Here is a 26341-nt window from a genome sequence, read left to right as displayed (position 1 = left end):
ACGTCCTGTGTGGAAACTAATGCGCATGCGGCGGTTGGCCAGTAGCGAGCACTTCCTGTCTCGTGATCTTGAGTACCAATCAAAGTGCGTAACTGCGGACCCACGTGCCTCTGTTCCCATTAGCAACCCGAGGCTTCAAAACAGCTTCTATTCCCACTGGCCGTCTTGCGGTCTCGCACCGTTGGCGATCGCGGGCTGGCCGCGTCCCCGCTTGCACTGGCCAGCTCCTCTGGGCCTCTGACGCCCTGCTACCGCCATGGTGAGTAGCGACCGCGCTGGCGCGGAGGCGAGGGCAGCGGCCGGGGCTGGAGACGCTGCGCGGTGGAGGGGGAGCGCTGAGTCCGAGCCCCGCTCCGGGGCCCTCTGGGAAGGGGAGGCCGCGCTGGGCGCCGAAGTCGCGCTTCACCTCAGCTGCCTGCAAATACTGGGTGACGCCCTCTCCTGTTTGCCCGGCTCTGCTCCGTCACTTCACCCCTCGCTGCTGCCTGCAAGGGCCACGACCAGGTGGCAGCTGGCAAGTGGCAGTGATTAAATCCTGGGCGCAAGGAAGACTTCGAGATCTCTTCAGAAAGCTCGGTTTACCCTCACGCACACATTCCTCCGCCACAGTAGACTATTAAGGGTTGACGAGCTGAGGAGGCATAATACTGCCACACTTTCTATGTTTAATTTTTAACATCTAAGAATCCAAGCACTCTGTTTTGCAGTGGAGGAAATTTAGGTGACAGTTCCTTTGTTTTGACCTATTAAAAAACCACTGTGCTGGGAGTGTGGCTCGTTGGTAGATAGCAGGGTCAGAATAATGGAGGCCTCGAGTTCGATCTCCAGCACCGAAACGTAAAAATAAAAAGACTATTAATTCCTCCAGTAAATACAGCGTGGCAATATAAGTAGAAGTTATATATAAAACAGTGTGTAATGTTGAAGCCCAGCTCTTCAAGAGAAAAAAAAATGAATCCAAGTGTTAGAGCCACTTACAGAGACTCCTGAGGAACTTCAGCGTTAAAATTCTTACTTAGTCCTCAGTGTGTGCCAAGTGCTGGCTCAGAGTGGAGAATACAGCACTGAACAAAACAGAACTTTTAAAAATGGCGCTTTTGCTGTGTTCTCTGGCTGGTTTCAAAGGCTTGAGTTGAAGCTGTCCTCAGCCAAGACTACAGACCTGTGCCACTATGCTCTGCTCAAAAAATTGTCTGAAAAATGTGCGTTTGCAGTGCTGGTGATTAAGCCTAGGCCTCCTGCAGGCTAGGCAAGCGCTTTACTGCTGAACTACACCCCAACTTCACCTCCCGTTTTGAGTTTACACATTGTCCTGTCCTCCTGATTTCCCTAACGTCTTCCAAGGATGAATAGTTGAGGAAAGGATGGGGGTGAGGTCACAAAACATCGATACCTGTTTGTGCTCTATCTTTTGTCCTCTTCTGCCAATTTAACAGCAGAGGCATTTTAGTGAAATGCAGACACTTACCCCCGGGGTGTGACACGGGTACATGAGATAATGTGGAAACAGTGAGCAGCACAGATACCAAGCAATCCTGGACCTGTGCTCTGTTTGCTATCGAGTCTTCACAGGTATGCCTCTTAATATCTGTTAGGTGCTCTTCTGGTTTAAAATAAAAACCAGCTGATGCCTATTTCCAAACAACATATACTTTTTTAAGTTGTGTTTAGTGGGATAAGTAGCTGTACCAGAGACCTAAAAACTAATGGCTCCAGGAATCAGAGGTTTGGTGCTTGCTTCGGCAGCATGTGTACTAAAATACAGAAGTTCATTTCTCACTTAGCACCAGCTCATTGTTCATTTCCATTTGCCCCTGGCTCAGTGCTGCCCCCATGAGGTGGGGACCAGGGTGCCTTTCATCTCGCTGTTCTCCCATTGCTGGGGCATTGATACTGTTTGCATGGCTCAAACCAGCCCTCACCCTGCCAGGATTCAGAGAAACAGGGTGGTAGCAGTGCCACACCTCTAGCCCAGGCTTTGGAAACAGCCAGCCTGCTCTTGTTCATATCCATTCCTGAGAAGTGCAATGGTCCCGTAGCATGGAAGCACCAGTCAGCAGGGCAGCCTTGCAGCTGGAAGACAGGGAAGATAGAGTTCACTGGACAGGATATCCTGTGTATTTGATTCATTTATCAAATCTTCAAGGCTAAAAAACTCTTTTTCAGGCAGAATTGGGCCTCAATGAACATCATCAAAATGAAGTTATTAATTATATGCGTTTTGCTCGATCAAAGAGAGGCCTGAGACTCAAAACTGTAGATTCCTGCTTCCAGGACCTCAAGGAGAGCAGGTACGAGGGGACTCTGGGGAAGCAGCAGGAACGTGATCCTCCCCAGGATCCGGTGTGGGCTTTCAGGGGCAGAGGCCTTGACAGATCCTATCTGGGCTCCTCGTGAGCAATCCTTCACCAAGGGCTGGTACCCTAAGCTTCATGGACTGTGAAATCAAGAAACGGGATTGCGCAGGGGATCTCAGTCAGTCATAGACGGTAGTTAGAAGATGGCAGAGCTACAGGAAGGTAGTCAGGAATTAATGACTTGTGGATTAATGATAGAGTCCCTAACTATAATTGAGTTATTCATTGAAAGACTAGAAGCATAAAAGACAGCTGCTGGCAGGAAAACACCTGTGCTCTTCATCCTGAAGGCTTAGGAGGGGAAAAAGCACCAAGAAACTATGACTAACGTGCTGACCAATCCCAAACCGATAGCTGGTCTGAGGCAGAAGACCACAGTAAGTTCCGCTGGACCAGTCACAGACAGTAGTTAGATGTCAGGTTAGATGTAAGGGAGCGAGACTTCCACAGGAGCTCTGGCTTTCAAAAAAGCCACAAGCTTCGCCGGGAACAGAGGGCCTTGGCCCTCGATTATTCTCTCTCCAGCTTATTAGATGGAGCTGCTCGTCTGCGTTTCTAGTTCCCAACAGATGAAAGCCATAATTTAAGTGGCAAAAAAAGGTATGTTCTATTAAAGGATATAGAAAAGTATTAATAAAGTTAATAAAGACTTGTATAAAAGTTGGCTTTAGGGTTTTTATGCATGGCCAGATTCTGCTGGCCACGTCCAGTGGTAGGGTTATAATCAGATACTATTAGCTCGAATGTAACAGTGCTGAGACTCTGTGTAGCCCAGTCTCACCTGGTCTCGTCCATTTGCAAGAAAGGAATAAGAGGCAGCTGAGGTGGGGGTGATGGCTCTGGCCGGCGGGGGTCTTAGGAGGTGGCGTGAGAAGAGCGAGAGCTGCTGTGAAGCTCTCATTGAGGGCAGGCGGTGGGTGCACACGACAGCTTTGTGAAAGACTCAGCTGTTGGTAGCAACCCAGCTGCTAGGATGGCAGAGTGCTTAATCACCTGCAGGGGCCAGCCTCCCCTGCCCCGTCTTCTGTCCCTGTGTCCCCCTGTCCTGTCTTCTCTCCCTGGTCGTAGTAAGGGATTGGGGCCAGATGGCACTGGGCCTTTCCAGCCTGAATGCACCTAAGTGAGAAGAGCTTTCTTGCGCTGCTGTGATGTCCATGGTCGTGGGCAGCAGTGGCATTTAAGATCAGCTGAGCGTTCTTCTTTTGGGTCTTATGAAAGCTGCAGGGGTCAATCTGTAATTATCACTTCTCTTTCATAGGTGGTCACCAGCGTGTGACTGGTTCATACAGTTAAAATCCTAGGGAAACAACAAACACAAGGGCCTGGGACATAGGCCTGTAATCCCAGGACTCTGGGAGCTGAGGCAGGAGGATCAAAAGGGGAATCCCAGCCTGGTCAGCTAAGTGAGACCCCGTCTCTCTAAGTTTAAAAGGGCTGGGGTGTAACTTGGAGCAAAGTCCCCCCAGTGCCCCCATCCAAAAGGAGATAAACTGTACCTGCCACATGAGTTTTGAGATTATTAAATGAGACAAGACTAATTTTAGTAGGGGCTGGAGATTTAGCTCAGCAGCACAGCACCTGCCTGGCAAGCTCGAGGTCATGAGTTTAATCCCTGGCACTTACACACACAAAGACCAATTTTAGTGGAGATTGAAGTAAAAACTAATATTGAGAAATTTTTTAAAATTGATGACAGTTTGGGAAATGTTTTTCAGCACATATTGATATTAAAACGTGTGCATGTTCAAAGAATCTGCCACAATGTAATCATTTTAATAGATGCCATCAATTGAGATTTGGTTGTTGTAGTAATGAAAACGTCCCCAGGGGACTTTGCTCAAGATGTCGATCTCGAGAGTGGCACCCATGGGCTCCTTGCTGCCTTGCAGGCTGGCTGAGGAGACCTTCACCGCGGACGAGGTGGCTGACATGCTGGGCGGGCTGCAGGCCGTGGTGCATAGTGAGGTGGAGTCTGAGCTCATCCACACCGCGCACACTAACGTGCTGCTCCTGTGCCAGCTCTTCGAGCAGGCTGAGCGCTGGTACCTCAAGCTGCGGACCGACGCCTCCGAGCTGGAAAACAGGTGACAGGGCGCCTGCCCCGGTCCCTCCCAAGGGCATGAGCCCAGGGGTTAGGGGCTGCCTGTCAGATTGTCACAGGTCTTCTGCAGCCTGGTGCAGATGCAGTGACATTTACACTGTGGTGTCCCGGTCAGTGTTACCGTGGCCCCCTGGAGACAGGTCAGGGAAGAAGTAAACATCCCATACAGTTGAAAATTAATATGGTAACTGCTGGGGGTTCAGTGAGCAGTGGTAGACACTGCTGTTAAATAATGACATTTAGATCATAAGCTTCCAGTAGGAGACACAATATTAAAAGATCTATAACTGTAACTTCCACGTGCTTACTAATGTCAAAAGCTATGGTAAAAGTGCCCAAAAACTGCTCAGCACAGTGTGCTCCCTGCCCGTGAGGACAGAGACTTCTCAGTGACCACACCCTGCAGCCAGGGACTGTAACATGACTCTGAGAAGCTGATTTTGTATTTATTCTGGGGTTTTTTTGGGGGGGCGGGTGTTGAGAGGGAGTCTCATTGTGTAGTTCAGGATGGCTTTCAACTCACTTTGTAGCCCAGACTGGCTTTGCACTCACAGCTATCTCCCTGCCTCAGCCTCCCAGGTGCTGGGATCACAGGCATACACCACTACACCCAGCGAGTACTTGATCTTCTGAGTTTAGAAGCTTCTTGCGTCTTCTGAGGCTGTTTGCCTATAGCTTCCCGTGTGTACTGTCACAGTGGCCTCACGGCGCCTTAGGAAGGCAGACACACCACAGCGTAAATGTCACTGCATCTGCACCGGCACAGCTGTGGGTCCCTAGCGGTCTACACTGTGTCCTGTGACGGAGTCACTGCCATTTCTGATGATGCTGATGAGCAGGGCCCGTGCTCCTCCCCCTTGAACGAGACAGTGACACCATGATTGTATTCACCTGTAATGTGATGCAAATCTATTCTAAATCACTGTTTCTTTTACATTTGCTTTCAAGAGAATTACTAGAACAAGTTGCAGAATTTGAAAAAGCAGAATTTATATCTTCAAGAAAAAAGGTAAGCTGATGTCACTCTGAGTCCGTATCTTATGTCATGGCTGCCAGCCTTCGAGGGACGGAGGGAGAATTCTCAGGGAAGAGCGTTTCGGGGAGTCAGCTCTTGTCTCTCAGAGCTTCGGGCAGAAGAGGACAAGTGTAGGAGTCACCATGAAAACCCATTCTCATCTCAGGACCTGCACACACCTGCATGGCACACGCACGCGCACACACATACACAGGTACATATGCTCACACTCTCCCTTCTGGGGCTCCAACCGCTCTTTCCTGGCTGAAGCAGAGCGCAGGCCTAGGGTGAGCCGCACCGCGCGCAGCACACCTGGCCCTGTGGGCCCCAGGCGCTGAGCCGTGTTCACTTCATCTGTTGTGCGTTTGCTATTGTTTGTTTTGACTCCTGGGGCCCTGGAACAGAGAGAAGCCCACTGTGTGCAGTGTTGTCCCCTCGGAAAGCTCAACTGCTCGGTGGTAACCACAGTACTGGGTGCTGCCCGCAGCTTTGGTTACTTCGTTTCCTTTCAGCCCATCTTGGACACCACAAAGCCAAAACTCGCTCCTCTTAATGAAGGTGGAACGGCAGAGCTGCTAACCAAGGTACGGGCAAAGTGGGAAAGCTCTGCTTCTGTCCACCTGTGGGCTACACAGCCCCAGGATCTGAAAGCAGGGGGAGGAATTGGTCCCGGCTTTGGTCCCATGCCCAGTGTGGCCCAGAGACTCGATGTGGTGTGCAGTGGCCAGCAGGGGGCGCACTGGTCTTCCAGACATTGCAAAGCTACTCCAGGACCTTGTCCCAGTGAAGGGCTGCGTGAGGGTGGGGGATGGGAGAAGTATTTATATGTTTGTTTGTTCAAATCCATTTTATTTTAAGGAGAAACACGAAAACTAAAACAAGATTTCAAAATACATCAACGGGGGAGCAACAGTGGTACATCGGGGCAATATTTGTCATGGGAAGTTAAAAGTCTGTGAGCCATAGTAGAGTTCTTTTTTTAAGTCTGTGAAAGTTGTCAGCGTGCAGATACCTTTATGACTCCTGTGCTCATAAGGTCTTGTTGGAGATCACAGGCAGTGAGTGTAGCACCTGGCCCAGGGCTCTCAGGGATCAAAGGGCTCATTGGGGAGATGGAGCTGATGCTTGGAAGCAGAGACAAAACCCAGCCCAGGTAGCAGAGGAGCCGGCAGTGGGCTGAGCGAGGCCGGTGCCTGGAGACTTCGGTCAGATGAGGACAGGAGCCTCAGGCCTAGGCAGGCGGCTGTTGGCAGGGAGCAGAATGGGCAGTGCGGAGATGGACAGAGATCAGCAAGGCCAGTGGGTACGGGACAACTGGAAAATACAGCGAGTGTTACACTGCTTTGTAGTTTATTAAGAAACACGATGCCACACATCCCCTCCGACGCTCCCCTGGCTTCAGACACTCACCCGTCATCCTTGCCACTCCCTGTCATCCTTGTCACTCCCCGCAGCAGCTCTGGCAGTGTCCTCCTTCCCAGTGTCTATACACTGTGATCAGATTACAGTGACTGCTGCGACCAAGCACCAATGGGAAGACAGCTGGGAAAAACACCATGTTGAGTCCTCACCCGCCTTCTTTAGCAGATGAGGCCATGTGACCCCTGGCTCTTCCCAAAGTGAATGTGACCATGAAAGCTCAGAGTTTTGAAGTGATTCAGGACACTGAGGTAGCCAGACCAGTGCAGCTAAAGACTCTCAGGAAAGAGGACTCTGGAGTGGCTACAGAAAGTATCGAGGACAAGGGGAAACGAGTGGGAGTTGGGGAGTGCATGGAAGTGTCTTTTCCCGTTTTAAACATTTAAAAACTGACGGAATTTTCCAGTCCTGCCCTCTACGCATGGAGCCCAGGGAGGAAGGAGATTGAGCCAATGGTGACGATCTGGACAGAGCTCAGAAAAGGCCAGGCTGTCTGGCCTCATAGCACAGCAGGAGCAGGTGTTCTGGAGAGCAGCTGGCCGGGCTGAAGGAGGGCAGGCCCACGAGCCAGGGTGGTGGGGGATCGGAGGAGCAGGAGCAGCAGCCAGCAGCCTGGGGCCAAAATCCACACAGGTGTTCAGCCTGATGGATGGGGCAAAAGCAGGCCACGGCCCACCACCTGGGCATGCGGGTGTGTGAACTATGATGTAATTTAAGTGAAATAAGTCATACTTTGAAAACATGCTCATTCAAATAGTAAAAAACTTGAATTTACTCACAAAGGAAATACTAAGACTTCAAGAAGAGAACGAGAAACTGAAGTCGAGACTGAAGGTGATCGAGGCGCAGGTAATCAGGAAGCCCTGGAGGGGACTGACGGGGCCACCCACTGGCGGGCCCTGAGTGCCTTCCGCCTGCCCCACGCTCCAGGCCACGACTGCGCTGGACGAGAAGGCGAAGCTGGAGCAGGCACTGTGGGACCTGCAGCTGGACAAGGGGAAGCAAGAGGTGAGCCCATTTTTGCTGTAAGTCATGGGCATAGAACTCAGTGGTCATCGCAGTCCAGTGTTCCCCACACCCTGGCAGAGTCCCTGGGACCAGCACCTCTGTGCCGGGACATTGCTGTGCAAAGAGGCTGGGGGGCACCAGCACCCAGGGCCAGTAGATATCTGGGATCTGACTAGAGTATGCAGGACCTTCCCAGCACAGTGTGACACCCAGTCATGGAGAGGGGACCTGCCCTTAGTTCTCCAGAATTCCCCCGGGTTGTAGTCTGCAGAACATTGCCCAAATTCACCCTGATGAGTGACAAGATGGGAGGAACTACGGATGGGGTCATCTCACTGCCCTGTCCCCAGGGCGCTGGCTGACATCGAAGTCAGCCACATGGCTCCTCTGCGGGCCCCTCTTGGGGCTGACCCAGGAAGCTGGCGCGGCCGGGTCCCCTGCAACTTCTCCACTACCCGCACTGTCCCTGTCTGCTCAGCGACCCCACAGCCTGCCTCCGTAGGTTTCGGTAAACTTTGCTCTGTGGATCCTGTAAACACACACCAGGGCGGAGCGGCCATCCTGTGCCTGGCACACACACGCCCCCTCCCCGCCCCGAGCTCCCTCCCTCTGCATCTCCCGTTGAAGATCCCGGGCATTGCCCTGTCTCCCCGTGCACTGCTTTGAAGCATATTCCTTAGGCAACTAAAAAGAGGAAAATGTCTGTGGCTTTTCAATTGAAAGATGCCAAGAACTGTAGATTTGTGAACTAGAAAGCTGAGCGTTTCAGAGGAGCTCAATTCCTGCTTCCATTACACTCCAAGATTTTTTGGTATAGACATGAAAGTAAAGTAAAGGGAAAGGGAGACAGAGGAAGGGAGGAGGGAAGGGAATAGGAAAAGGATCTAAATGACCAGGAAATGATATCTAAGTACCAGTTTCCCAAAACCAGTGTAATAATCAGGTATCACAGACAAACGTAAAAGTTGAAGAGCTGAAGCTAGGTATGGTGACACACACCTGTAATCCCATGCTTGGGGAGGCTGAAGCAGGAGGATTGCCTTGAGTTCGAGGCCAGCCTAGGCTACAATGAGCCACAGACACCACCTAGAAAACAGCTTCCTGCCGGACAGCTGTGAACAGTGTGTTTCCTTCCACCCAGGAAGAGCTGCAGCCCCACGCTGCTCTAGTTACACATGATGTCACCTGTCAGGGTTCCTGGCAATATTAATGCCATGATCCCTGCCATTTGATTGACTGTGTGACAGAAAATTTCAGTTGGAAAGAACACATGCGGGGCAGGCAAGGTGCTGCTGTCAGAAGGTGGCCCCGCCCTGGCGTTCGAGCTGGAAAGGAGGGCCGAAGGGCTCATCCTGAGATCCAGGTCCCCGCCTGTGCAGCGGCCTTGGCCTGAAGGTTGCCTTTTGGTGCGTCCCAGCTGATTGTGATAGTGAACAGGGAACATGAAATGATGACACAGTTGTTTTAATTATCCAGATGCTGCATGTGCACACGGCCTTGGCCCACAGGTGGCCGTTGGGTGCTGCTAGGCTGATTCTGACTGAACTGTGAACGTGAAGGGATGACACAGTTTAATGATCTGGAGTTCCAGGTGCTTTGTTGATAATTAACAAGGCCCTTTTTGCTGATTATCTAGGAAGTTCCAAATGGGTCTCCAGGCAACGGTTGGTTTGATTGCTGTAAGCGGAATCGGGATCTGATCAGTCTGATTGGACTGGGCCCTCAGTGCCCAGAACGCAGCTCCCTGCGGCTCCCTGCCAGGCCCAGGGTTTCCTCCAACCTCTGCCCTCAGTCCTGTCCTCCAGGGCAGGAGCCTGTGCTGCTCAGCTTTGAGTCCAGGAAATAATGGCACAGGGCGTCCTAGAGATCATTAACTGCCTACCCCCCCCCCCATATCACTTCACTGGCTCGGAGTCAAAGTGTACTGCATAAATAAGCTGCCATCCAAGGGTGATTGTTCTTAGGGCCCTCTGAGAATCATTTGTGCTCAGGTACATATCTAAAACATTTTTTAAAAAAGGCTTCATACCGTGTCCCTAAAATGTGTAAAGCACCAAATTCTTCTGAAAACGTTTTCATTAAATCCCTTGATTTTGAATTTTGTTCTAGATGAATATATTTCATATTTGAAAAATAAGTATATTTGATACGCCAGTAATTCTTGAGGTTGACTGTAACCACTCATTGTGTGTCTAAGCATTTATTAGTTACTTCAAGATGTGGGGCACAAATGCAAAGCAGACATATGCTTTATTAGTTACAGTGGGATACACCTTTTTAAAGAATAAATTTCAAAACTCAGCAAGTCTGGGTGTGGTGGCATAAGCCTGAGCTACATAGTCAGAAACTCGCATTAAAAAAATAAAAAAGTAAACCACTAAAAGTATCAGCAGGAATTTTTGTGGAAAAGATTGTTCCATCTACATATTAAGCAGCTACAGGCCACTTTCTTATCTTTTTTTTTTTTTTTTTTTTCTTTTTTTGAGACGGGGTCTCTCTATGTAACTCAGGCTGGCCTTGAGCTCACTTTGTAGCCCAGGCTGGTCTCGAACTTGCAAGGATCCTCCTGCCTCAGCCTCCTGAGTGCTGGGATTACAGGCATGAGCCAGCAAGCCCAACTCTCCAGATCTTTTTTTTTCTACCATGAGTTTTATCAGTCAAAACCAAGATCTGGAAAGGAGATCCAGGCAGGTAAATTATCCCAAAATATGCACAGCTCTTTTAACGTGAAAAACTTAAATCTTGTAAATCTCAAAGCCTGTACAAGCAACCTTATGCCTTCATAATACTCACTTGTAAATAACAAGTAAAGCATGTATCTATAAATGTTATTCCTTTTATAATTTTTTTCCACCTGTGTCATTTTTGAAGACTTGTGAATGCTTCACTACGAGTTTTCTTGATTTGGCTTTCCCAGATGGAACCTGTTTGCCATGCCAGCTCCAGCATACTTAACGCTATCATCAAAGTCTCACCTCTTCAGCCAGACATGGTGGCACATGCCTGTAATCCCAGTGGCACCTAGGAGGCTGAGGCAGGAAGATCTCTGGGAGTTCAAGGCCAATTTAGGCTACATAGTGAGACCCTGCCTCAAACCAACACTAAACAAAACAAAAAGATCTCACCTGTCTCCTATAACCCTTGGGCCAGAACACCAATAGTTCCTCTGTCCTGCCTTCTAGGTCAGGGCCTCAGTGACCAGCACAGGGTGGGCAGGGAGGCCACATATTCTGGCCTTGTGGCTTTATCTCCCTTGACATCAAGTGGCTGTCCTAAGACAGTTACTCCCTAGCAGGCCAACAGGTGGTCATGTTCCCATGTTTGTATCCTTCCTGCAGGATTTAATAAAAGCACAAGATCTGAGCGACTTGGAGAGCAAGGTGGCAGCTTTGAAGAGCGAGTTTGAGAAGACGCTGAGCGACAGGGTAGAGAACCAGAAGTCCCTGGAGGAGACTCTTGTGACGGCCAAGCACGACCTCCTCAGGGTGCAGGGCCAGCTGAGCCTGGCAGAGAAGGTCAGGGCTGCGTGCTCAGCCTGTCTGCTGGGCACAGGGAGGGGTACAGGCGGCCAGGTACCCGCGGGCTGGCGCTGGCGTCAGAATCAGGTTCTCAGGGCGCTGACCGGCCGTGTCTCAAGACCTGTTGCCCTGGAGGCTGCCATCCCCTGCACCTGGGCAGAGGGCTGGGTGACACTTAAGATAACTGTGTATGTGAAGTACAAGGAGAACTCCACTGTTCCCTTCAGGGCTTCAACATTAAAGGGGGTGCTGCAGTTTAAAACGCTCCTCCTGACACCACTTGGGAACCTGGAAAAAGGCTCTGCTCCTTTAATTGAAAGTCAGTTTAAACAAATAGATGTCCCAGGTCTATGGCTTACTCCACTTGAGTTATTTATTAGTATTATGCTTAGGGAAATGTCCTGATCTGCTGGCTTCTCGCTGGAAATAACACTTTTAAATTTGGGTAGCCCTAATTTTGCCAATGTCTTGTGAGGAAGTTAGAAAATACTATAAGCAAACTGTCGGTAAATTTCACAAGGGTATGCGTCTGTGTCACACCCGTTGTGATGTCCTTAGCTGTGGCTGGGGAGCAGGCTGACGTTTTTGTCTTAAGCAGGAGCTGGAGAAGAAGTTCCAGCAGACCGCAGCATACCGGAACCTGAAAGAGATGCTCACCAAGAAGAATGACCAGATCAAAGAGCTGCGGAGAAAGCTGGCCAAGTACGCCCGCGTCTGGCCCGGGCTTTCTGTCCCCACAGGGCGGTGTGTGTCCTCCTGAGGGGCGGGCTGTGGCCTCGAGTGGCTGCCGGTCATTTCACCCAGGGCCTCCATCTGAGGACCCCGAAGCCTGGCCCGGCCCCAGTGCCCCCCAGGGCAGCTTGGGCGCTCCACCAGAGCGGAGCCTCGCAGGAGGGACAGCAGCAGCAGTGGGCTGGGCTGCTCTGGGCCTTTACCACATCCCTCCCAGACACTGGGACCATCACAGACCAGGTGCAGTCAGCTGGAGACACATTTAGCATCTTTGCATGGTCAGAGTTTGGGGGAAGACAGCCAGGATGCGAAGGTTCCTGGAATGGATGGTCAGGTTTGTCCTCAGCGTAGGGGTGTCGTTACTGCTGTACTCACTGGGTTGTGCCCACTGTCCGTGGGGGTCCGAGGGTGGAGGTGATCGCACTGCATGCATGATGACAGAGTCCCAGTAAGCTCAGCTGGCTATTGTGTGAGTCTCCTCTGGTCACCACAAGGGTTCCATGTGTGTCTGAGCTCTGCAGGGGCAGGGATGGGGAGGGGACAGTGAGGGATTACCATCATTCATTCACTCGGTAAAGACAGTAACAACCCTAACCACAATGGGTCATGACTCCCCCATCTCTCTCCAGATATGAACCTGAGGATTGAAGACGGGATACCCAGTGTGGACGACACGCCATCTCTGGCACAGCATGTCATGTTTTTCCTCCTCATTTTTCTGATGTTCAGATTTGGCTTCCACTGTTTAGAACTCAAGTTCCTGTTGTAACGATCCCAGCCGGATGTCACCGACGCGTCCCTGCTCCGTCCTGCCCCAGGATGGCGAGGACTCTACAGTACAGGGGGTGTAGAGAAAAGACTCCTACCCGTCTGCTTTAGAATAAAGAGGGTGTCTTTTAGTAAATGTTAGGTTACTCCAACATCTGTACTTGTCCATTCCCCAGAGGTAAAGATAAATACTAGAGTTCTTAAAGATAGTTACTACAAATCTTATTTTTAATACTTAAGTCTGTACCCTGTTTAACCATTAAAAATTCTGTGATTTGATTGAAAATGTGAATACTTCTATCACATGCAGCCTTTTTATCAGTTAAAATGAACAGCAGAGGGCAGGGGATTTAGCTTAGTGGCATAAGCGCCTGTTTGGCAAGCACAAGGTCGTGAGTTCAATCCCCGGTACCCAAAAAAAATAAATAACAGCAGGGATGTGAGGATTGGGCCCCCACCTCTGTCTCTGTCTCTGTCCCCATCCTTGTTCCTATGTCTGCCAGGAGCTGCTGGTGAGCCAAGCCGCTGACATCCTGGCAGCCAGAGGCACCAGATCCACCTCTGCTTCTCCAGTTGAGTGTCTGGACTCAGAGTGGATGTGGTCTTTGGATTTATTTCCAGAACACTCAAGCTCCTTGTTGAGAACTCTGCTTAAGCTTAGACTCCACCTGCCGTCCGTGGCAGGCTTCAGCTGGGACTCAGTTGAGGTTGATCTCTGTGCACCTGGGTGACGTAGTGGGGAGGCTGCGGTTAGCTATCCAATGGTCCTGCTGTCTCTCAGTGATTAATGGCATGGTTAGAAATCACACTTGGCAGATGCAGTAACACCACGAGGGCAGACAGAACAATGCCAGAGCAGCCCGGTGCTCCGGAGTGAAGCGCGCACTGCACAACTGTTTCCTGATGCCCCACGCTTCCTACAGAACAGAGATGGGGTCATACCACTCTGGGCAAAGAGTTTCCTGAGCAAAGCGTCAATCTCGTTTCTATTCACGCTTTTAATACAAGGATTGAATGTGTTCTTTTTTCTTGTGAGCTATACATTAAACTTTTGAAGCAGCAGTGAGGAAAGAAGGGAGGGAGGTGGTGGTAGGAAAATGAAGGCATCAGAAAAGAGGGACCAGTCCACTAAGAAGTCAGCAGTAGTTCCTCACTTACTCCTCATCTCCGTCAGGAACGGCTCAACAGTCCTGTGTCCCTGAGGGTGTCGCAGGCTCTGGCCTCGTCCTGGTCTCATGGTTGACACAGTGCCCTGGCTGGGCCCCTCCATCCCGTGGACCTAGATGCCCAGGTGATTCCAGCTTGAGGCTCCGCGAGTCTTGAAACACACCTGTGCCTCTCTGGGCACAGGCAGGCATGAGGAAGGTGGAATGGAAAGGAGACCCATATTCCCGGAAACAATTTCTACTTGGGATTTGGTCAGAACGCTGAAATACTCTGGTGCGTTCCACTTGTCCAATAGCAACTTCAGAGTATTTCTGGAAACATAAAGCCCCAAAGGTGAACGGGATGCATCTGGGGACAAAGCAACACTTTCAGGTGCTTCTGGTGGTTCTTTATCTCAGCTCCCTCAGCAGAATACAGTTTTAAATTTGGATTTCTTTCCTTCAGTTGTTTCCCGGCTGTAGGGTTCATCTCACATCACCGAAGGGGTCCCTTTGTGTCATCTGGGGTCACTGGGATGCCCTGAGCTAGAAGTCGGTGCCCTGAGCTGCCTTCACCTAAAAAGCAAAGACTTGCTGAGTGCATCCTGGCTCAGACTTCTGCCAACAAACGCAGAATGGAAAGCCTTGTTATGTGGTCTTTGGACGCTCAAGTGTTTATTTCTGTCCTGCATAATTACATTTTAAGACTGTGAAATGTTCAAATGATCCTTTGCTTGTGTCTTACAAAGCTCATAATTGCTCTATACAAAATGTAATTCTCTTTGCTAAAGCCTGGCACACTTATCTCCATTCTTGAAACTGAAAAGGACTTAGATGTTAACCTTCCAGTGCCTGCTGCTTTAGATGCACCCATCAGACTGCCAGAACCTGGCACAGTCCCTGCTCACATGTGGACTCCCGTGCCCTGGAGTTGTGCCATTCGAAATTCAAGATGCTGTGTGACTTGTGTGAGCTTTTCAGAGGCAAGAGCTGGCCCTGCTCCTGTTCATATTTGGGTGATAGAATTCGGTGACTACTTAAAAAATTTGCAGCACCTCTTAGAAGAAAATATTACAGAATTTCCTGAGGGAAAGTGCACCAACCTCAGCCTTCCAGAAGGAATCCTAGTGGAGGATCCCTGGCACCCTACACTCCAGGTCACCGGCTCCCCAGCAAGGGCTGCCGCCTCGTTTAGCATGAACAAAGGAGTGAGTGAATGGGTGTCTTAAGAGCCAAAAGGCTCTCCAGAGCATGAAGTATGGCTTCGCCTCCTTTGGAACGAGACATGTCACCTAACTTTTAAAGGTTGATGAGCCCCTGCTGTTAGACCAAGTAAAATTGGGCTATGAACATCCTTCAGAAATTTCAAAAGCAGCAAGAGCCCCACCATCAGGTTAACCGTGTAGGAGATAGATTTTCATGAGCAGTCACTTGGAACAGAAACCTAACTTCTGGAAACCACAGCAAGCCAAGTTCTGGAAGCCACGCCTCGAAAGCAAAAGCAGGCTCATCTCATGTTCTTCGTTGTGTTTGGGGTGCTGAGGATGGAACACAGGGCCTTGTACCTGTCAGGCAAGCACCCCACCACCAACCTACATCCCCAACCCTCATTCATCTTTTTTTTTTCCACTCATCTTTTAAAAGCATGAGAAACCAGGTGTGCTGACACATGCCTGTAATCCCGACAGTGTGGGAGGCTGAGGCAGGAGGGTCACAAATTCCAGGCCCTCCCCCCCGCCAGCATCTTGGTGATCCCCTGTCTCGAAAGTAAATAAAGTAGTAATCAAGTAGGCTAAAATATAGCTCAATATGCAGGCCCTGGGTTCAAATTGGAAAGGAAATAAAGAAAAGATGCTATAAACCAGGATTACAGCTAGGGTGAGCGGCCTGACGAAACTTCATGGAACCTCTCTGATGGAAGTCTTGGATGGGACTGCTTTCGAAAGTGTGGGCCCTAAGGGTTTGTGCCAGGGCAGTTTTTTGGGGAAACAGTCCAGGGAATCCTACTTCGAGCCTGGGGCCCTCTTTCTGCTTCCCAGTCCTGGGGAGAGTTTTGGTGACAGCTCCAGCTGTGTGGCTCAGTTTATCCATGCCTGCTTGCTGGAGCTGTGGAGCTCTGTCAGTACTGACCGGCATTCACGTGCAGATGCAGGGCCTCTTCTGACCCCCGGTCTAGGAAGGCTTTGGGTCTGAGTCCTCAGTGTGGGAATCAACCCAGGCAGCAGGACGCAGGCAGGAAAAGGGTAGAGAGTGTGGCGTGTGGAGGCTTGGGGTGTCCACCAGGCCCCAGTACATGAAGTAAAGGGCTCCTGGGACAGTGACACCAGCACCAGGTGTGTCTGAGCTGATCGTGCTCCTGTGGCTGGGAAAGGGACCCGGATGAGGACATGGAACTTTTTTTGGGCAATGATATGGGACCTTGGGCACACAGAGACAAAGACAGTGGATCCTAGCATGCTCCCAGGGGAGTGATAGAATTCGATGGGGGTTGGAACAGGGTCTCACAATGTAGTTCAGGCTGGCCTTGAGCTCACTGTAGCCCAGGTTGGCCAGACACCCCAGCACTGGCACTCCAGGTGTGCGCCTCCCTGCCCGGCTTCTAGCACAAACCCTGCAAACCCGGTTTGGCATTTCAGACTACAGCCTCACATGGCTGAGCCACAACTGCTCCTGAACAGTAGACAGAACAGCCCTGTGTGCTTACCCAAAGGCTCAGACTCGGGGCCCAGGCTCCCTCCAGCATCCATGAACTTGAACCTCTGCTTCCCATGCAAGTCTGTTGCTCCTTATAATGAGGAAGTGGGAATAACTGCGAAGCAGCGCTGGGTTTGCTTTGCTGGTCCTCCGCGTCATATCCCCGAGGCTGGAAAACTGTTCCTCTTCGAGTTTCTCTTTGGGCTCTCAGCAGTGTCTTTGGGGCCCCCACGAGGCCCAGGGTCCCAGTTCCAGATCACAAGAGGCTGAGCCCTTTGTTCTCTTGCCACGCCTCTCAGTCTGGGATTTCCAGTCCAATGCTGAATAAAAGCGGTGGCAGAGGATATCCATGCCTCGCATCTGGGGGAGCCCTGAATAATTTAACAATCAGGACGATGTCTGCAATGCTCTGCATCCCATTCAGAAAGTTCTTTTCTATTCCTAGTTCACTAAAAGCTTCTATGAATTTTTTAAATGGCTTTGTGCCGGCCTGTAGCCCCAGCTACGTGGGAAGCCAAAACAAGGAACAGTGGAGGCCAGGAGTTTTGGGCCCCATGGGCAACACAGGAGACCCGACCTTGTATAGAATTTCTCAAATGCCTTTTCCAAGTCTACTGAGATGGTGGAGTCTTCCTCCCCCTGCTAATGTGAGCGATGCTGGTGGTCGGACCCAGGATGGGGGGTTTCCAATGAGGGTCTGAAGAGCTCGGGACAGAGCCCACTAAAGCCACCAAAGCCTCTGGGGCTCCTCTGGGGCACAGTCCCTGTGGCATGGTGGCCCCCATCCCACCCTCCTGCTGAGCTGTGGTCCCAGAGGGCATGCAGGGCAGAGGCCCCAAGGTGGCCTAGGCCTGCACTATCTACTGCTATCTGTGTACACGGTGGCCTCCTGGGCCTAAGGGCAGCTTGCAGGACCTTCACCATTGGACTCTCCACCTTGGCCTGGCCTTGGCCTTGGCCTTGCCTGCTGCTGTGTGCTTAATAATCACCACTCACTCCTCAGGGCTGCTGGTGGCAGCAGGCTGTGACAGGTTCATGAGGGCCACCCCACCCAAGTTCACACCCCGCCCAGGGCTGCACCTGCACCCAGCCTGCAGGAGGACAGCATGTGGGAGTTTAACCAGTACAATGCCTTTGAGAGCCACTAGGGCCAGGCTGCTGGCCTGTACCTTGGGTCCATACCTAGAAGCACTGTCACCCAGGGCTGCCTGGGGCCTGACCTAGGATGGTCAGAAGGCCCTCTCTCTCGTGTCTCTCTGGCTCCTGTCAGCTCTTGTGCTATCGAACATTTTACATCATTTTCCTTCCTGTATTACATTTCTTTTTTTTTATCGGTACCGGGGATCGAACTCACAACCTTGCAATTGTAAGGCAGGTGCTTATGCCGCTGAGCTAAATCCCTAGTCTGCTTCCATATTACATATTTGAAAGCCTTTCTTCTTTTTCTCTTGCTTTTTTCTTTCTTTCCTTTTTTTTTTTTTTTTTTTTTTTGCAACAGGGTCTATTATGTAGTACAGGGTGGCCTTGAACTCACTATGTAGTCAGGGCTGGCCTCAAACTAGCAGGGATCCTCCTGCTTCAGCCTCCCAAGTGCTAGGATAATAGGTGTATGCCATTACATCCAGCTAAGCTTTTTAAAAAGTTTGATCTCTGATCATATTCAATGGAACCTTTAAATACTTTAATGAGTAACTACTACACCTGCATAGTGAGCCCATTTTAAAGGAAAGCACAGGTAGACAGGGAGGAGTCAGTGGGAGGTGTGGGAAGCATGCAGCCACTAGGGTCACCTGCGATGCAGCGTCCCCAGGCTCTATGAGGCCCAGGAGCAGTGGTCATTCGTGAAGTCGCTTGTGAATCCCTTAGCATCGTCTGCCAGTGGGCGCCTCCTTGCCAAGCTCCCCGCACCAGCCGCTATCTGCTGTCAGCTGTCCTGGTTTTTTTATCTCCTGCTCCCTCTTCTCAGACATTCTTGCCACACACTTTTGGGCCCGGCCCGGGACTTGTGATTACTGTGCTGCTCTAGGTACCTGAGCCGCGCTATCCCCTTTCTGAGGTCCAATTCACATACGAACTCGTGCACCCACTTCAGAGGGCATCAGGCACATGCAGTGACTGTGTGACCACCACCAAGAGCTTTCACTGCCATTTCTGCATTCACCAGACGGAACCTGCAATGAACCTGTAAGTTTGGCCTCTCCCAATCAGCAACAGGGTTTGAGACTCCCACACCCATCTCCAGGAGGACGCCGAACGCATGAGGGTGCATGACCTGCTTGCCTGCACAGCCGCACTGCAGACTGCTTCGACTGATGCTCAGGAAATCCTGGATTCACAGTAAAATCAGTTCCAGCTTAGGCTCTGTGCTGGTGCTGTGTCAGGCACAGAGCCTAAGTTGTAGGCTTAGGTATTTGAAATACACCAGGAGCAGAATAACTACATGCGCTCTCCTGGGGCGTACGGGGAAAGAAGTATGAAATAAAAAGTAATAATAAACTGTATGATATGTGTATGTTTCCTGGGCTGCTACAACAAGTTACTGTCGCTGGTAGCTTAAGATAACAGAAATTTATTCTCTGCAGGTTACAGGGGCCAAGAGTGCAAAGTCAAGGGTGGGTGCCCTCTGCAGGAACTAAGGGACTTGGGCTCTGTCTTGGTTACATTTCTCTCATTGTTGAGACAAAATACCTGACACCCATCATGAATGAAGGAAAGGTTTATTTCTTATAATTTGTGGAGGTTTCAGTCCATAAAGCTGGCTCCAAGACAGGGTGGTGTGGCACAGGGGCAGCTGTTCATGGCAGCTGCAAACAGCAACAGTAAACAGGGCAAAAGAGGAAAACATGCCTACTTTCCTCCCTTATACTATATATATATATATATATATATATATATATATATATATATATGTATATATGTATATATATGTCAGCTTTTCCCCTGGGCAGGCGTAGCACTCACTCCACTAATCCCAGCACTAGACAACAAACCAATCACAAACATTCAATTCAGCCATCTCCATGAGTACATGAGGATTGGGGGGCCACCTAGACACAAACCATAACAGGCTCCACACCTGACTCACGGCTCCTAGAGGCTGCTGGTGATCCTGCCATTGTGTGGCTCATAGACACATCCAGTCTGTCTTCAGTTTCCCATTACTGTCTCTTCTCCTTGTCATTGGATTTTGTGCCCTCTCTAGTCCAGGATGATCTCACTTTACTTCTACTGCACAGGCCCTCTTTCTCAATCAGGTTGAATCCCTGGGCTCTGGGGGGACCTGTCCTCTGAGAATGGTCATCCATACTTCTTATGAATGTTAGAAGAAAGGGCTGGAGCTATGATAACAACAGAACAGAATGAGGAGGACCACAGGTGCTGGAGGGAAGGGGGTGTAACCCCATGGGAGGCTCAGCATTGGCCTCACCCTTGAGCCCCCCAGGCAAGATGGGGTGGAGCCAGCCATAAGAAAGCACACAGTGAGTGGCCAAGCTGGCCTGCCAGGACAGCAGGACTGTGGTCGAGACTTGGGGTTCACACCAGAGGACATGAGAAGCTGCGGCAGGGTTAGGTATGTAGGGCTTAACCTGAGGACCTGAAACAGGACGGCTCTGCAGGGAGCAGGTGGTGAACAGCGGGAGGCTGAAGTGAGGACAGGTAAGCTAAGGCATACAACCTAAGTGCACAGTGTGAAGTACACCCCCAAATTCCCACTGCTTGGCACTGGCTGAGGACACACCTATCACCTGCACCTGTGGGTCCTCCCTGGACCCCTCTGGCAGAAGCAGCCTTTCTCAATGCCCAGCACCTGCCATGTAGACAGCTGTCATCATCCTGTGTGTGGAGCTTTGCAGTTTGTCCCCCACCCCGGCCTCCTGCTTCTGGCTGCATGGGGCTGTGACAGTGGCTCCTACCCCTGCACATGATGGCCACCTGCACATTTCAGTTCAGAGCAGGGGTGGGGAGGGTGTTGCTGTGAACATCTGGACCACAAGGCCCCACATCGGGTGCTGTCCAGCCCAGAAGGGCCTGCAGAGAGTGTCCCTCATGGAGCAGGCAGGGGGCACTGGAGGAAGGGGGACTGCCTGGCCTGCAGCCCTGGGCACGGGATGCAGAGGACCAGCTCGACCTCTGATTTGGCCACACCACACGGGGTCACGGGTCCCTCACAGTTCTCTGGCTGGGGAGGAGCAGGTTGGGGGTGAGGGGACAACAGAAAGTCATAAGAAGGGGAGACTGCGGGGCATACAGGTACAGACACCTCCGAGGAGAGCAGGAGCTGGAGGGGAACCCTGTGAGGGAGAGGCTTTTGTCTCACTGGAAGGCAAGCAGCCTTCTGTCTGTCTGTCTAGCTCATCTTCTCCTGCTGCAGCCCCAGGGCAGGCAGAATGGGCCCACAGCCTAAGGGAGAGCTCTGGTCAGGCTTGGAAAACAAGAAACCCCCTAATGCAATTCAGTGAAGAAGGACAGAGGGGTGAAATGCTGGGATGGGAGGTGGCATTTCACACAGGGCTGTCACCAAGGCTTCAGGGAGTAGGAGATCCAAAGGCAGGGACCCAAAGGCAGAGGCTCTTGGAAGAGGGAACTACAGTGCAAAGGCCCTGGGGCAGGGCTGGGCTGGAGAACTAATGGAGCAGCAGAGAGTATGCTGGGCCTGGGACAGGAAAGGGCGGCTTACAACGAGGGGAGGGAGGGTCACCCAGATCCTTCACGGCCACTGCAAGGGTTTTGTTTCCTGTGAGAAGGGGAGGATGGGGCAAGGGTCTGGAACAGAAGGACGACCACTTTGGTTCACATCCAACTGAACTTGGCGCTTGTACTTGTCACCCTAACTGAGGAGCTGTGAAAATCCCAAGTCCCCATAGCAATTCACAGACAGAGCCCGGGTGGTTTCTACTGAAAACCCCCAAACTCCTACAATTCACGAGCTGGGCTCTCTCTGTCAATGCAAATGCACACACTGCAACTACACACAACCCCGTGTGCCCCCACAGACATACATCAGGCAGAGAAATGGGGAGCAAAAGCAACGAGGTGGCTGCTTCACTCCTGTGGAGTTCAAAACCAGGCAAAACCAAGTGACATTATTTTCAAGATATGTGGAAAGGTAGAATCACACAGAAAAGCTAATAAATTGCTAAAGTCACTATAAAAGTTGAGACCATGTCTTTGTTTATTGTTGTTTTTTGTTGGTTGGTTGAGACAGGGTCTCGCTGTGTAGTTCCGTCGAGTCTTGAACACATTGAACTCACAACTGGAGCCCAGGCTGATCTCAAACTCACAGTGATCCTCCTGCCTCAGCCTCCTCAGGGCAGGAATTATGGACATGTGTCATCTCACCTGGCTTAAAATTTGAGCCTGGGGGGCTGGGGATTTAGCTCAACGGCATAAGTGCCTGCCTTGCAAGCAGGCAGTCATGAGTTCGATCCCTGGTACCGTTAGAAATGAAAAAGACAAAAAAAAAAAAAAAAATTGAGCCTGAGGAATCTCAAGGTGAGGGGGCTAAAGATATGAAGAGTGAGCTCTCCAGCCTAGAAAGCTTCTAGTTCATTACATGAGTGGCCCTGAGCTATTCACACATAGCTCTAGGAAGCCGATGGGGGTTCCACACCCCAGGACCGGAGGTGGACCCCAGGGTCTTCACATTGAGTTACACCCCCAGCCCCTTTTCACCTGAAAAAACACCTCAGTTGCTACCTTGCCCAGGCTGGGCTCCACTTTGCAATCCTCTGCCTCTATCCCCAGAGCGCGGGGATGACAGGTGTGCACCACACATCCGGTTTGGGGTGTTTGGGTTTTTATTTTAATCTGTTTAAAATCCAGCCTTAGAGCCTGCATTTCTCACAGCTCCCTGTGCTGCCCATGGCCCTTGGCCATAGCCTGCGTTCCAAGGGTGAAGAGGTGACAGAAACCAAATACCCTCAGAGCCCAAGCCGTGGACAAAGCTCTCCCCTGGCGTAAAGCTGAGAACAAGCGTGGAACAGCTCAGCAGGGCCTGGCGGGCTCCAGGGGTCACCAAGCGGGGGACAGGGCCCCGTGCACACGCTGAGCCTGGGAAATATTTTCGCAGCACGCCGACTGTTCTTCCTGCGGATTAGCCCTCGGATTCTTGTTCCCAGCACAAATATGCGAGGTGGAGCAATGAATTTAGCCAAGACCAACTGGAAGCGGGTGGCCTCCCAGCTGCGCCCAGGCCCTGTTCCCACAGAGCATGGTGAGGCCACCCCATGGGGGGGGTCTTACCCTGAACTCCTTTCTGCACCTGTGGGCACCATTCCCCTGGCCTCCCAGACGACATCCACTCTGGGCTGCCGCAAGCCCAGGCCGAGATTCACAGGAAGTCCACAAGCAACTGCCCCTCTCTTTCCTTACACAAGGGGCACACGGGCTGCATGTCCTGTCCTCTCTGCTGAGCCTTCTCCTGGTGGCCCTGAGCGTCACCAGTGTGCACCAGGAAGCTCACAGGTTCCAGCTCTGCCTGTGGTCAACATGCCTCCCTGCTTTCCACTTCTTTCACTTTCTGTCCCTCGAGTCCCCTGGGTACATATGTGGCTGTCATATCTTGGCGGAAGCAGAATGGGAAGTGGCCCTGGCTGGTGGCTGGTAGCCGTTGCCCAGTGCCAGAGTTGTCACTGCTGCCTCGTCTGGTGTCCCCCAGCAGGTGTCCCAGGCATTCTACCTCTGGCCAAATGGCCTGGCATTCTACATTGTTTGCAGGAAGGGTCAGGACCGTGCCCCGCTTGGCAAATGTAAAATGGGAGCTCAGCAAGGGTAGACACTCAGAAGGCATGGGTTCCTTACCAGAATTCATCAGTCACAAAGACGGCTGACAGCCAGAGTGAATCCACAATGCATGGATATGTGTTCATGCATGCACATTTACATGCCACATAAATCCCGAATTGAACCAACCTCTGTGACTTCCGGCTGAGTGGGGGAACAGTGTCAAAGGATCCCACAGTGAAACAGCTGGACAAACCCTGAATGCAAGGCACATGCAGTGCAGTCAGCCTGGTCCTTTGGAAAGTCAGTGTCGTGGAAATGAAAGGCAGGAGCCTTTGGCGCTGTGTGATCACCACCAGCTTCACGGTGCGAACCCACCGGACCCGGCAGCTGCTCGAGGCACTCGAGTGCACGATGCCCTTGACAGGGCTGCTCTGCACAGCGCCGGAGTTTGAAGCCTTTGCCTTCTTACGCCCTTGTGGCCCCTTCAGTCTTCTAAGCTCTCTGCTCTACCACCTGACCAAGACTGAGGTGCTGCTTGGTATTTTTTTAAAGGGTGCCGGTCTCCTGCATGCAACGCAACACTGGTCATGAGCTAGAGCCCCACTTTGGTGCTGCCACTCGGCAAGTGTTACAGTGTTTCATCCCACAGAGGACCCTGGTGGATAACGCTCAGTTTCAGTACTTCACATGTCACTGGAAGCCAAGGCTCCCTCCTCATCCTCCAGGTCAGCTCTGGCAGGCATCTTGGCCAACATATCTTATCCATACATCATCCCTGGTTTCCTATTTTCTGTGCAATGTACCAGTTAACTTTTCCTGACATAACCTTGGAGCTCATCAGATTGGTTTAGCTCACTCCACCCCATTTCTAAACAATTCCATTTTAAATTTCCATTATTGCTGCTTCATTTCTAGATGTTCTGTCTCACCCTTATTCTGATCATCAGTCCCACTGGTCTCCATTCCTGTTCTTTTACGTTCTGCATTAGACATCAGGGATGAGACAGGAGCACACGGGGCTTCCAGTGGGGTCGGCGCAGCAGATCCAACTTCACGGCAATGTGTTTCAAAGCATGCAGCCTGCAGCCACTGGCCTCCAGTCCCATGTCCCCATACATAAGGACAAGCCCTGCTGTGATGGGGACTCAACCCTCTGCCAAGTTGAATCCTCAGTGTATATAATCCACATCCCACAGATGTACCCCAGAGAGGCTGGGCTCCCTCCCAGGGCACAGGATCGGGTGAGGTCCAGCACCCAATCGGACTGCAGGACCCATAAGCCAGGACCTGTACTCTGACAAGGCCCAGGGGTTTGAGAACACAGGAGCTCCACAGCCATGACACCCCAAGGGGCCAGGGAGTAGCAGGTCTCAGGGAAAGTGATGGCAACGCCCAGCCCCCCAAACACACAGCACGCACAAACACCAGCGCGCGCACACACACATTAGTCACACTCTCTGCCTCTCGGGGGCGCTCAGGAGGCCCCGCCTCCCACTCATCAGCCCCTCCCCAGCTGCTGGGACACACACTTCTGTTCTGCAGCCCTGTGCTCCCAATGGAAGAAGCACAGCAGTGGGGTGGAGGATGGCCAGGTCCCAGGTCCCGCCCTGAGCCCCAGCACACAGAATGCAGGCACCAGAGCCACAGATAGGTTTGGAAACTCAGCTGTGAACAGCGCATGTGAACTTGGGCCCACTGGACAGTGTCCCTGGCCTATGGGGAAAGGAAAGCTCTGACTTGCTGCCCGCCATAGCCCGAGGGGATGCAGTCATACAGGGTCCTGGCAATGGAAGCCACCTGTGAACCCAGGGCTGGGGTGGAGAAGGGGGAGCAGCCTCTTCCGGCTGGAAATGGGGCACTGGGGCTTGAGAGGAGGGCACGCATTTCACTGGGGTAGGGTGTGTGGAGAGGAGGAGGTGAGGCCTTAGCCTGCCTGCTCGGGAAAACAAACACAGAGCATTTTCCTGAACAAGAGAGGAGGCTCTGGGGCTCCCACGGACAGGGGTCAAGTTCTTCAGGGCCCAGTTAAAAACAAATCCTCAAGACCTTATGAGCAGCACTAAGCAGCTTGGGATCATCTTGAGGGCACTTGCCTGTCATCCCAGCACTCTAGGAGGCCTGAAGCAGGAGGATTGTCAGTTTGACTCCAGATTGGGCAATTTAGCAATTTAGTGAGCCTCTGCCTCAAAGCAAAAAACACAAAAGGGAAGGGATACAGCTCAGTTTGAAGGCCCTGGGTTCAATCCCAAATACCCCCCCAAGTTATATACAGTAGTGATTGCATCTATCTATCTATCTATCTATCATCTATTTTAAACATAGGTAACAAATACTCAGAAGAGTATTATTCAGAGGGAATGGATACCAGGTCCTAATCAGTTACCGGCATCTACACTCTTGAGGCTACCTATGTCTCCAGCACCTGCATGGTAGGCATCTGACATATGGTTCTACTGAGCATCCCCACACGTGGCCACATCCTATGGGCAGCCTGGAACTGGCTGTGGCCTCAGTCACAGCCTCTGGCAGTATGACTCTGAGCAGGTAGCTGACACTGCTGGCCACCATGACCCCTTCTGCTGTCCAATCAGCAGCTCCTTTTCCTTGTCAGTGCCGTCTGCAGAAGATCAGGGTCTGAGGAGCAGGTAGGACATTTTCTTCAACAGCCAGAGAGGAGCCCACAGTAAGCCCAGGGTCACAGGCTACAGGGTTTACAGAACACCCAAGGCAGGAGCTGTGAGACCCCAACAGTCCACAGTGCCTCTCTCATCCAGGAGGCCGAGGTACCAGCTGAGCAGAGATGACAGAGACCTGCAATGCATCCTGCCCGGCCCCGAGGCCCAGCGGTGCAGGTAGCC

General features: G+C 51.5%; 1 protein-coding gene and 1 long non-coding RNA gene across 5 annotated transcripts; one reads left to right on the top strand and one right to left on the bottom strand.

Moving 5' to 3' along the window:
• Positions 1–105: 105 nt before the first annotated feature.
• Lztfl1 (leucine zipper transcription factor like 1) lies at positions 106–13204 on the top strand. 2 transcript variants are annotated; one of them, XM_003477023.5, is made up of 10 exons: positions 106–259; positions 2167–2291; positions 4247–4441; positions 5407–5467; positions 5986–6057; positions 7676–7741; positions 7823–7900; positions 11239–11415; positions 12017–12120; positions 12780–13204. In XM_003477023.5, the coding sequence occupies exons 1-10, from the start codon at positions 257–259 to the stop codon at positions 12796–12798; spliced, it is 900 nt and encodes a 299-aa protein (XP_003477071.1). In that variant the 5' UTR covers positions 106–256; the 3' UTR covers positions 12799–13204. The 2 variants fall into 2 exon arrangements, with proteins under 2 accessions (XP_003477071.1, XP_023416085.1); XM_023560317.2 differs by having other exon boundaries at positions 124–259; positions 2171–2291.
• Positions 6294–18197, bottom strand: LOC134478742 (uncharacterized). Of its 3 annotated transcripts, none has more exons than XR_010051577.1 (3): positions 16768–18197; positions 6884–12665; positions 6294–6787 (listed from the first exon to the last, which is right to left on the bottom strand). It is a non-coding gene; the product is annotated as an uncharacterized LOC134478742 (long non-coding RNA). The 3 variants fall into 3 exon arrangements; XR_010051578.1 differs by having other exon boundaries at positions 6884–14639; positions 16768–18194; XR_010051579.1 differs by having other exon boundaries at positions 6884–14396; positions 16768–18193.
• Positions 18198–26341: the final 8144 nt, after the last annotated feature.

The sequence above is a fragment of the Cavia porcellus genome, unplaced genomic scaffold (genome assembly GCF_034190915.1).
Source record: "Cavia porcellus strain 051 isolate PalLab524CR breed Dunkin Hartley unplaced genomic scaffold, mCavPor4.1 scaffold_14, whole genome shotgun sequence".
Classification (NCBI taxonomy): Eukaryota; Metazoa; Chordata; class Mammalia; order Rodentia; family Caviidae; genus Cavia; species Cavia porcellus.
This window is presented reverse-complemented; position numbering and strand designations above follow the sequence as displayed.